The sequence below is a fragment of the Varanus komodoensis genome, unplaced genomic scaffold (assembly GCF_004798865.1).
Source record: "Varanus komodoensis strain SLA01 unplaced genomic scaffold, ASM479886v1 scaffold4, whole genome shotgun sequence".
NCBI lineage: Eukaryota > Metazoa > Chordata > Lepidosauria > Squamata > Varanidae > Varanus > Varanus komodoensis.
In genome coordinates, this window is record NW_025335941.1 from 58,544,269 (window position 1) to 58,556,668 (window position 12,400).

Consider the following 12,400-nt stretch of genomic DNA (forward strand, 5'->3'; position numbering starts at 1 on the left):
TCAGTCTCAGAAGGCTCCAAACTGAAGAGATTCCCCGAAGTGGGATGCAGCCTTCAGGACTGTGCCCTTAGAAGAAATGGACTTTCAAAAAATCTAGCAGTTTTCCCTTTGCGCATGACATTTCCAAAAAGGCCACTTCATGTGCGCAAAGCCCACCCTGCCATTCCTTCCTGTGGCTTTTAAAAGCCTTACATGCTGGTGAGGTCAGTGGCCCCATTTCCTTGCTGCACAGAACAGCCAGCTAGAAAGATTCCTTCAGGAGAGCACCAAATTGTCACAGCATTGGGCTGTCTTTCTCAAGGGAATGGGATGGGGCCAATTGGCTGCGGACAATGCAACTCCCTCCCTCGCTCTCTCTCACAAGCACACAAACATGCCCCTCATGGCCAAAAAACAAAATGTTTCCATGGAGCAACGTTGCCCCGAGTACTAAATGATCGCTGTGACAGCAACGGCACAGCATGCGGAGGATGGATGGGCATGGCGGGGCGGGGGGGGGGGAGATGGGACGTCAAAGTGTTAATGTGTCTAAAACGCATGTGGCTTTATAGCACGATTGCTGGCATCTTGGCTCCAAACGGCATTTCCAGCCAGAGTAGAAATCGTACACAACTTTGTGGGTTTTTTTGTTTTTGCTGTGGGAACTGAAAAGGGACTCAGCTGTCGCTCCCAGCTCTTACTTGTTTCCTTTCAAAAGTAAACAAGCAAACAATAACAGGACTTTGAATGGCCCAGAGGGGAGCCTGTCTCAACTGTAGTTAGGAGACCAAGAACAGGGTACGGGATGATGCATGCCCCAGTCCGTTCTTCTTCTGATCAAATTCTGCACATTCACATTAACTGTGGCTCACGGCAAAACTGCACATTATATAAGGCACATTCGTATTCCTCTCGGTAATGCATGCATTATTTGAAGTAGCAGCCACAGCCAGATTGGAAACGCAGTGTAGGAGGAGGCTGAGCATCACCTTTCCCCTGTAAGAAGGCCCTGACCAAAGGTCAGCGCATCTCCTGTTCTGGACATCATTCTGCAATTGGGATAACAGCCCTGCTCAGGTTTTTTCTGCAGTGAAGGGTGGAATGCAAGCTCGCCACACTCCCTGCAGCTTGGCCTACACCCTTCCACATGTGGGGGATGGTCTGTGATGCAGGAAACCAGCTTATCCCTACAGAATAAGGGCACAAAACCTGTCTCAGCCCAAAAGTAAAGGTCAGTTTTGGAATACACCAGCAAGTTGTAGCTTCAAGCTGTTATTGTCAGGAACTAACCCCAGGGAAGCTGAGGGTTGAAAAATCCTCCCAAGATCAGGGCTCTCACCATGGAAAATGAACTTCATAATGGTCAGTGGCCAAAGGAAAAGGGGTGAGACCAAGGAAGGGGGTCTTCGGCTACCCTGGGGACCCCAAAGGGCTGAACTGGGATCCCAGAAGTGACAGATTTTCCCCCACAGCCCTCAGGTTTAACACTGCTAATAGAGGAGGTGTGGGGCATAGTGAATTACTGCCATTTGCAGGTTCCCTCTGCACATTCCAGCATGAGTGTGAACATCATATGGCTCAGAAAACCTTAGAAGGACTGACCAGCAGAGGCAGAACTAGGAAGTGTAAGGGCGAATCGGTTTCATTGTTAAGATTGGATAGCCTGCTACAGGGTCTAGCAGGGGAAGTGGATTTGCTTGGTATGAATAAGGACGGTGATTCAGACGCCCTTGCCCACTGCTCTTGGAATTCCTGAGCACCACAGTCAATTGCCCATCATTTTTGAGAATCCTATTGTATGGGGCCACCACAATGTGGTGCCTCAGAACATGGATTGTCATAGGGTCTCCTCCATAGCCTCTACTGCATAATCCTAACTATGGATCTGCAGTGAGTTTTGCTTCTTGATCTGCTGCTTTTATGTCACATTCTATTTTTATTGGAAATTTTATGATTATTATAAGCTGCCCAGAGAACGGTATCTTTTGCACTGGCGTGCAAACATAAATATAGTTACCTGGATTGATTAAATATTCATAGTCATATCCTAGTTCTCTTGATGGAACGAAGAATTCCCCATTCCTGTAGAGGGGAATGAAGGGAACCATGTAATATTCCCGGTTGTGTCCAATCGGGGCATTGGCTGCAGGGTACACTTCACGTAGCGGTTGATGTCTTCTCAGCCACTGTTCAAAAATGCTGTGAAAGGGAACATTTGCGTTAGTATTGCTATAGTTCTTCACTTCCTCACTTTTCCAATGGAAAGTAGTAAGAAACAGTGCAACATGGACACTAGTAACAGCCTGTACCACAACAAACGGAATGGAAACCTTGTAAAGCAAAGTCTCCGTGAATGGTCTTCACCTAACATCTGAAAGTTAATAAAGAGCTTCTGAAAACAATGTATTCTTTTTGGTGCCAGATGATTTATTCCCTAACATTAGAAACATAGAAACAGAGTCAGTCAGAAGGGGTCTCCTGGGCCATCTAGTCTGACCTCTGGCACCAGCCGGCTCTGTTCGCGACATGCCCACCATGTGGTCGTCCAGCCTATCCTTGAACACCCTCACCGATGGGGCCTCAACCACCTCCCGTGGAAGCCCATTCCACACCCTCGGGGTCCTGACTGTCAGGAAGTGCTTCCTGGCATCCAAATTGAACCTTGGCTCCCTGAGCTTTGCTCCGTTGGAGCACGTCCTGCCTTCCTCTGCAGGGAGAATAGGTCCCCTTTTATTTCCCTCATTAACTTTATTTATATATTTCATTTTATTCTGTACTGCTGAATAAGTACAGAACTTATTTCTGTGGCAAATAACTATTACGGTTTTGTTTTTCAAAATTAATTTTGTGTGTATATGTCCTTTCAACATTTGTCTAACTTTAACTTTTGTTAACCACCCAGAAAGGCTCAGCAATTGTGCAGTATAAAAATGAAATTAAATAAACTCAAGAAATCAGCCATACCCCTTTATTTAGTGCGGCCTCCCTTTGCTGGGAGGTTCAAACAGGGAACTAGCACATGTTCCTGCAGAGATACCTGCACAGGCTACTTTTTGCCGAGAACTTTGAGTTCCCACTGGCTTGGAGGACCCTGCGCATGTGTGGCTGTGTGCGCTGTGTGGCTGTGTGCCAGGTAATGTTGGAGGAGGGAACACGGTCTCTATTTCCCTTTCCCTTCCATATTTTCAGTGTCACAGGTTATGTCTGGAAGAAGAAAATAATTCTGCTGCAACTGAGCATCACGAGGAATGAATGCATCAGAATAACCTCCTGATGGGGACAATAGGCTGAACTGATACAAGAGAGAGATGCTGTGGATACAGGGATGCACTGGGTATATGCACTGAGCTTATAGGAGACTTTAAACCAAGGGTATAGAAGCTCTTTTAGCCTAAGGGCCACACTGCATTTTGGACAATCCCTTGGAAGCTGTTTTTCAGTGCTGGGCAGAGCAGAGGGCGAAAGGGGGGAGGCCAAAAGCAAAAAGGGTGGCATCAGAAAGGAGTGCAGGGCAAATTCACCAGTTTCTTACAACAACCCTGTGGGGCAGGTTAGTCTGAAAGAAAGACTGGCTCAATCAGCTTCACGGCTTGGCAGGGATCTGAGCCTGAATCTTCTCAACCTTGGACTGCTATTCTAACCTCAGCAACTCAATCAGCTGGATCTAAACGTAGCCACATTTAGGATGCATTCACATGTAATGCTAAACCATGTGGTAGGGTCTCTTTCCTGGCTGAGTCTGTCAGAAGATTGCATGGTTTCCACCCTCCTGCTTCAACCTTCCTGGTGGCAGCACATATCCCATTACCCTCTGCAGCTGAAATTCAATCCCAGGGTATTCTATCCTTGCCTACATTAACTTCATCTTTCTGACTGGTCTTCAAATAGAGGCTGGATGGCTAGAGTGGCTCCTGCAATTGCTGCTTTTTCCACTGGACTCTATGGTATTTATTTATTTATTTATTTATTTATTTATTAAAACGTTTCTATGCCGCCCCTTGCCGAAGCCTCGGGGCAGCTCACAACATCAAATGTTGCATGGAAACTGCATTTCTGGGTTCAAATGGCTGAATAAGCCATGGTGACACACAGAAACCATACAACAGACAGTTGTTTCTCTGTAATTCCACAGAAACCAAACGTACCACACGGTAAGCTCACAACAGGGTTCCAACAACACAACAAACCAGCCTGCAGGGAAACCACCATGGCTTATTTTAATGTGTGAACACAGCCCTAGAGTGGGCTCATTGAAACCAGTGAGAGTTAAGTTAGTCAAGATTAATGTAAGCTCCATGATTTCAATTAGTCTGATATAAGTATGATCCCAAGGGGGCAATTCTATGCATGTTTAGTCATGGCTGGCTGGGACATACTGGGACTTCTGGGACATTTTTCTGTCTAAACCTATTTAGGATGGCCCCTAAATGTGCATCAAACCTTCTGTCAGCTGTGGTACAGTCATCATCGCCTTGCAATCTCTAAAGTGTCTGATGACACAGTGCCAGAATTAGAATAGTATGGTCAAGATTTTTTACGTTTAATTCACATGTCTAAGAGGCTATTAATGGCAAAACCAATTGTATTGTTGGCCTTTCATTTCAGATTCGGATGGTTTTCAGCTTTCAGAAGTTTTGGGCATTTCATTTACACCATCTCCATTCAAAATATTCCTGCGCTCTTCTGAAAGGGCAACTCAATTCCTCATGGTAACAATTACAGAAATCAAGAAGTAAATTATGCCACAGTTTCAGGGCCAGCACTTTTCAATTATGGTGAAGCATTTGCAAATCTGACTTAAAGATCTTTTGGAGGAAAGGGGCACAATTAATGTGCCTGCAGAACAAAACAAACATGTTTTATATTTCATAGATTATTAACTCAATAAAGCTGGATGCAATAACTGAAAATTATCTGTTTGGGGTTGGTGCTAAAACACAAGTGCTTCTTTTCCTTTCTCTCCTGGTGAAATATTATCATTCTGAGGCAAGGAAAGTCTCAGTGGCCTTTGGACTTTTCAGCTGTCATAGTTGAACATTTATTAGATCTTAAAGGATATTATCAGTATGAACTGACATGTTCCACACTCCCTGTGTTAATGACAGTTAAATTAACTACTGGTGTTTGTTCTCCACCAATGTTCCCAGACAGTTCTTGGCTCAATACATATTTTAAAATGCATCTTTGGAGGGAAAACATATTTAAACAAACATATGTAAAATGCATAATTATATGTGGATTTTGGTATGAATCACTTCTGTTTTTTAACCACAAATTAATGCAGAAAGGGAACAGAAATGATTGATAGATGAACACAAAATTGCAAAATTGACCCAGTCTCTATTTTCTTGTTGGCACCAGGCAAAGACATACCTTCCAAAAAAAAAAAAAAAAGTACTGAGCCATTATGGATGATGTGGTCTTTTTTATATTGCTATTGTATTGATGTTTTTAATTTTTAACTGTTTTAATAGGTTTTAATGCATTGGGGGGTTGTTTTTAATATGTTGTAAGGTGCCTAGGGAGGCCTTCTGGCAGTTATAGGTGGCCTACAAATAATATGAATGAGTGAATAAATAAATAATAGACAAATTCTCCCATTCCTGAATGAGCTCTCTTTGTTTTTGATCAGATTTACCCAGTTTGTACCTTCTGGATCAGATATGAACTTAGATGCAATATGAGGTCAAAGTCATACATTTCTAAGCTTTCAATGTAAAACAAAAAATGTGTTTGAGGACATGCAGACTTTTAAATGGACATAAAATACATACTTTTGAAAAATGCAGACAATATGCTATAATCAATGGGAGAACCTTGCACACAGACATTGGGGGAAATAGGCACTGAAATATACACAGGTAAAAAGTGGGTGGGGGGGAGGAGGAGGAGGAGGAGAAGAAGTTGCTGTATGGAGTAAGGATTTCTTTTGTGTTACATTTTTATGGAGAATTGATGGATAGATTTTGGGGGCTGCTTGTACAGGTTAAATGTGTATTGAACTCCCTTGGCAACTTTGTCTATTTCAGCTTGCTCTGTTTATTATAATTTAAACCAAAATGTGAGGGTGCTTTTGGTAAATTTAGCCCTCCTTTTTTGCCTTTGGCCCCACTCACCGTGGGAGTACCTCTGAAATTGAATTTGGTTCTTGGACTGAAAGAGATTCATCACCTCCAGCTTAATGCACTGGAGTGCAATAGGACTGGGAAAGGAGGCAGGGAAGGCAGTTCTGCTTTCCTTCCAGCACTGGATATGCAAACTTTCCATTTCTGCAATGGTTTCTTTGGTGCAAAGCAGAGACTTCTTTGTGCCCTGCATGGCAGCCCCAATCATACCAAACTTAGCTTGTAGGAACCAAATCACACTAGGAGAAGATGGAACTGGAGAGTCACCAACAGCTAGCAAAGCACGTCTATGCGTAGGGAGTTCTTCCTGGCAGATTGTGGCATTAGCCTTCAGAGGCCAGCAGGAAAATCACTGGATTTGGGCCAGTGTTTTATGTCCTACAAGGCCATCAGGAAGGTTCTGGGCTCAGCCATGCTTAGAGAAATTAAGGAGATCTAATTTTACCTTGACTCTGGTAAGTCCCATTGATTTCAGGCTTACTCTGCTGTAAGTGTAACTCCAAAGCATGGCTTCTCTTTTCTAAGCCTGATTTAAAGGGCCTCCTCTAAGCAGGACTAAATCTGGACCCAGCCTTCTGTCCTGTTCAAATGATGGTAGGCAATATAATGCTTCTCGGTGCACAAGATTAATACCCCACCCTCCAAACAAATCATTGCTGTTTGATTTCAGGACATGACAAAACAAGAGATGCTTTAAGGAAAGATGCTGCAATGGCTGAGTAACATTTGTGCATTCATCCAGAGAGGGTGCCCATCCAGAAAGGCCCGTGACGGGGGAAGGATACAATGCCAGCTAAGCAGGTACAGCTGAAGGTCTGTGGATGCAATAGAACAGTTTCATCCTGTGACAAAGAAGTAGCAACCTAAAGGCCTGGCTGGATTTGCACAAGGCAAGCAATCACATGTGACAATTGCTGTGACACAAGACAGGAACTGGCAAGAACTGCTTCTAAGTTGAATACCCCATTTTCCCTGAAGAGTGAGATTAAAGCCTGAGCAGATTATCCAGCCCTGGTGGTGGCTGGATGACCCTCCAGTTCACATGTGCAGAATCATTTCTCTCTGTTTTGGATGTTCAGGAGCAAGTGCCATTTCATAGGCAGAATGGCATCACCACACTTAGCAGGAGTAGGCTTGGGAGACCTTGAGTTTTGCAGATGAAAATAGTAATAACTCTTTAGGGGAAACAAATGCACTTCTAGTGTTGGGGCGTCAAGGTGAGTGGCTCTCAAATCTGCCTTGAGTCATGTCAGTGACTTGACTCAGACTCAGCTCGGGAGCTATGAGCAAGTGACTTGACTCAGCTCCAGATTTCTACCTTTTTTACAACTGAAGCTCTCCAGGGCTCACCGTGTGACAGAACATCCTGGAAGGCAGGCGTGAACACAGCAGAGGTGGTGGGAGGGAGGGAGGGGGTTTCAATGGGGCAGGGGCAGGATAGGGAGGAGGGGGTTGCGGCAGGGGGAAGGGAAGACTTCAATTCTTTTTAGCATGAGGGAGATGGTGAAAGGAAGGGAGTCTCAAGGAGGTGGGGACAGAATATGGAGGAGGGGTTGCAATAGGGGGAAGAGAACGCAAAGGATAGGGTGGGAACATCTGGGGGAATTTACAACTCTCCCACTCCCCACACACACCCCACCCCACCCCACCCCACCCCACCCCACCCCACCCCACCGGAACCTCCCTTTTTTCTGTTAACATTGGTTCTTGAGACTTGAGAAGAGACTTGAAACTTGAATTGCAAATGTCTTTCAATGGCATGAGACTTGACTTGAACTTGAAAGTAAAGACTTGAGAGTCAATTCGAGACCTGGAGTAAAGGACTTGAACAGAGCACTGCAAGCTACCACTTCAGAAGGGGACCCAAATCAGCCCACTGAAGGCTTAGCATATTCAGTAGCCACAAAATGTTGACTCTCTGATGGGCAGAAGAAGACAGAAAACCAGGTGGGAGAGGGAATGGAATGGAGTTTTTTATAAGAGGACACGCTGCCGATTGCAACATTTTAGTGTGGGTCTCTCTTGCCTATTGCAATTCTTTAAAAATATATATTTTAATTGCAAAGGGGAGGAGAGAAGAGTAGATTAAGAGATTGCTTTTAAGGCGACCTTTGAAGATACGCAATGGCATAAGCCAGATTGTTGGCAACAGGAAAGGTAACAAATAATGGTCGTACCCCCCACCCCCATTCCATGGACATAGCCAAGGGTAGAAAAAGCAATCCGCTAGTGGCAGATTGAATGGGATTCCCTTCCTTTAGTATACTCCGCCCTAACTGGCCTTCAGCTACACAAACATTGGCCTGCATGAGAAATCAATTTCAGTTTGGTTCCCAATTCAGCCGGTTTGCATGTCCTGGTAGCAAACCCAAACCCTGATGCCTATTGCTAAGACAACAGCTCTTCTTGGGTGAGCTGCAGCCAGCATAGATCAGTCCACAGTCCTGACAGACTTTGCTTGGCCTGATCTTGCCATTGCATAGCTGGACACCTTCCTCCTTCATTGGCTCTTTTAATATGTGCAGCCTCCTCTGAAAGGGTCCACTAGGAACTTGAGCCAAGCTGGACAGAAGTACTACTGCAGGTCATGACCGCAGATGCCCTGTGGTACGATCAAGCACACTATGAAGGTTGGAGCATGAGAGGTTTAGGAGGCCGGGAGAAAGGGGCCAACCTCCTGAGAACTCCAGAGTGCCAGATTGGATCCTTGCCATTTCTGCTTGCACTCATGTTCTCAGCTGCCAAAGGGACAAGTTTGCATGGCTTGTAAACAGGAATGCAATTCTCAAACCCCTACAGATATGGCCCTGCCTGTTATTTCAGGGGATCATGGCCAGAGTGGGGTGGAAGACTATTGCCTGACACACTGTCAGATGCAGAATGAATCTAGACGGGTGTTTTCTGGAGATTTGCCTCCTGCACACTGAGCAAAAAGGAGGGCTGGCCAGAGTTCTCCAGTCAGGAGAACAAAGGGGGCACAATTAACCTTTTCAAAATAAAATCATGTGTTGCTTATCCAGAGACCGAAGGGCAATCATTTGTGTGTTATGTAATTACCTTAAATGAAATTGGGGCCAAAGTTCTTACGTTGTCTAAATTCACATGAGCCAAAGAATGCCTGTTCCCACATTTGAAGACCAAAGGATTGTGATCCTTCTAATGCAGCAGTATTTTCTCGCTACTGCTGCAGTGCTTCAGGGAGCTGCCTCTGTATCGGGCAACCTACGAATGTCATCTGGATCATACAACGACAAATATGTAAACTGAGCTTCTTGTGGCTTATCCGAACCCTTTTCTGATTTTGCCGTTTATTTAATTTACTGGTTGGCGGATAATTTTTAGTGCACATTGCTATACGCATCATATGGGAGGCTGCGGGAGTATTTAGAGTCCCAGAATATTTTGAACCAAGACTGCAAAGGGCGAGCCCACCCTGCCCTGCTTACACAGAAAGACCCGTGTTAGCTTCCCCCAGAGGGCTGCAGCAGAGCCTGGGAGAGGGCAGGCAGACGGCTGGGGCAGAGGGTTTCCACTGATTCCTCTCAACCCCGCAGCTCCCTTCTCTCCTTATTTAGAGAAGAGCTGTTTTGATAATAGCTGCCATGAGGCATATTTATTTATTAGATTCTATCCTGCTTTTTCCTTTTTTAAGGAGGCTTGCATGACTTCCCTTTTCCTCTCCATCTTATCCTCACAGCAACACCCCTGTGAGGTTGGTTGGGCTGAGAGCCTGGGACTGCCCCAAAGCCACCCAGTGAGCTCCATGGCTGAGCAGGGACTAGAACCCAGGTCGCCTGAGTCCCAGTCCTGCACTCTTCGCCTCTACACCGCACTGGTTCTTGTACGAAATCCCTGAGCAGTTCACATGGGGAGATACATGCTAGCTTCAGGGCATACAAGGTGCTTGTTGGGACACCAAAGGGGCACTCTGAAGCTGAAAGCCTTGCTAAGCACAGCCTTGCAGGGCCAGGCCTTAATCCATCTAGCCTAGCTCACTGTTTCCAACAGTGGTCAGCCTGAATGTTTCTGAGAGGCTTACACACAGGGATTCGCATTGGCAGCCCCATCCATGCACCTTTGGCTTGTCCTCACCTGATATCCAAAGCAATGACTGTGCTGCCTCCACGAATCTATCATGCTAATGGTCACGGCACTTCAGACCTGCTGACTTCTGAAATTTCATTAGGCAAAGCTAGACAGGGACTCCTAAAAAAGAACACTTTTACTCTCCTGGTGCTATATGTAGGTGCACTTTGGATGCAAACACAGAGAAAAGGGCCTCATTTGAACATCCCCTGAGTGTACGTATTCCTTCAGATTTTTTTAAATGGTTTTTAAAGATTTTAAGATTTAAGGCAACCCACCTGATTTGTGGATGTGTGTGGCAAAATACTAATGGCTTCGAGAGGCTATATTTTTTTACGGATTGTCTATACCCTACACTGCAATAAGCAAAATGAATCAATAAAAATAGGGAAAATAATGAACTGTCCGTGCATGTGTGTTTCCTCAGAAACATCACACCACACAACACTTACTTAAATCATTGTTAAAGCATACACTGTTAGTGTCAGGATTTTTGTTGCCTGTGTTCTCATATCATGGGAGTGAAAACTCTTTTGGCCTGAGGCCAAATTCCTTGTGGGGATGCTCTGAAGGGGAACATTCCAATGGCAAGGCACTGGGGCAAAATATTGAAGAAAATCAGCTATACAATCAGGGTTCTCAATCATTTGTTCAGTTCAGTGCCTGGGAATCCCAATTACACTTTTGGCCTCACCGTATGAAGGTCAAAGATGGGGCTCACAGAGAAGGACTAGCCCCTCCTTGTCCATGCATTCTTTGAAGGTGAGAGAGGGAAGCATCTGAAGGGAGATTTAGGAAATACGTTTTCTCATCAGGTGTTACAGGGTCTGCCTTTTCTACAAGAAGCTCCACACTCTCACTCTTAGCAATTGAACCTTAGGAGATGGGTTCCCGAAGCCAAGGATACCCAAATTTTGGGGGATCGTTGTCACATTTGGAGCTTTGTGAGAATACCAAGGGTCCCAGAATGTGTGGGGACTTGCCTATTCATAAAACGAATAGCCATGATTCATCACTAAGAAGAGGAGGAGGAGGAGGAGGAGGTTGTTAAAGGAGAAGTGACTTGGTCAAGAGCCTCTGTACAAGGCAGATGCAAGATCTAAGTTCTAAACCATAAACACACTCTTTTAATACCCAAAAGGATGCTGCGTAGCCTCATGAGCGCCAAGTGAAGGCATGGTTTCCTTTGTTCCCCTCTACAGGAAGGAAGCCCTTCACTTTTTTTTTTTAAGTAGCTGTTCTCTCAGGACTTTTCAAATGTAAAATAAACCATGAGAAATCAAATACATATCATGAAGGGAAGGGAGTCTCATGAGCACCAAGAGAGGTGCATATGGACTCAGTGGTACCCTTAGGAATCATGTTAAAGACCCCACCTATAAACTCAGAAGAATTAGCTTTTTAGAAGAGGTCATATCGTGGGTCTCATGTCATGGTCCTGATCATGGGCATGGTCAAATCCTGGCCTCATGACATGGTCTGGAGTCACATGGGGCAGACACCTTGCTGAAGCTAAGCAGGTTTGGGTCTGGCCAGAGCTTACAAGGAAGGCCATCTAGAATCCTATGTAGTATCCTGAATTCTGCACAAGAAGAAAGATGGATGGAAATGGGGAAATGATTTTAATTAGAAATGAATAATGTAAGTGGCAGAAACTCTGGGTCCTGGAAAGCATGATTGTACCTTCTGCCTGGCCTTCTTGGAGAGCATGGATCATGCGTTCTTACTGATGTTTTACTTCCTCAAGGCCCCTTTCAAGAACTAGAAACCAGCTCATCTTTGGCACGAAGGGTCAGTTGACCTGGGCCTGAGCTGACGAATCTTTCAAACAGTGCAGAACATGATGGCTTTTTACTGTAAATGTGGGCATAACGCCACCGTTAATGGTTGCCCCTTGACCTGCTCTTGTCTCGCAGGTCTACTGAGGATTTGAGCTGGAGCTCACGCTGTTCTGTGCCATATCATTTGGAGCAACGTCTGTTACTGGAGGGGGAGGCAGGGGCTGCGCGCAGCTTGAGGTCTGCTGTGTGAATGCCGAATTAGAAAGGTAATAATCAGTGTGATACTTGGCATGCATGCAGGGCCTTTTTAAAAACCTAAATTGCAGCCTGAATATTAATCAATCCATCTTTATGCTAAAAGCAGATTGCCTGGCAGACCGGTGACTGGCTCATGAGGCTGCACAGCTCCGGGGCTGCAGCAAGAGCAGG

The 12,400-nt window shown here is 45.2% G+C and overlaps 1 protein-coding gene across 3 annotated transcripts in view; it reads right to left on the reverse strand.

The window, feature by feature from the left end:
- TYR (tyrosinase) overlaps nt 1-12,400 on the reverse strand; it is a 57,032-nt gene that overhangs the window by 7,229 nt on the left and 37,403 nt on the right. For 2 of the 3 annotated variants that reach the window (XM_044442369.1, XM_044442368.1), the window contains exon 4: nt 1,997-2,178. In XM_044442369.1, coding sequence (XP_044298304.1) covers nt 1,997-2,178 — 182 coding nt within the window. Of the gene's footprint in view, nt 1-1,982; nt 2,179-12,400 lie in introns of all 3 variants that reach the window. The other variant, XM_044442370.1, reaches the window with a different exon arrangement.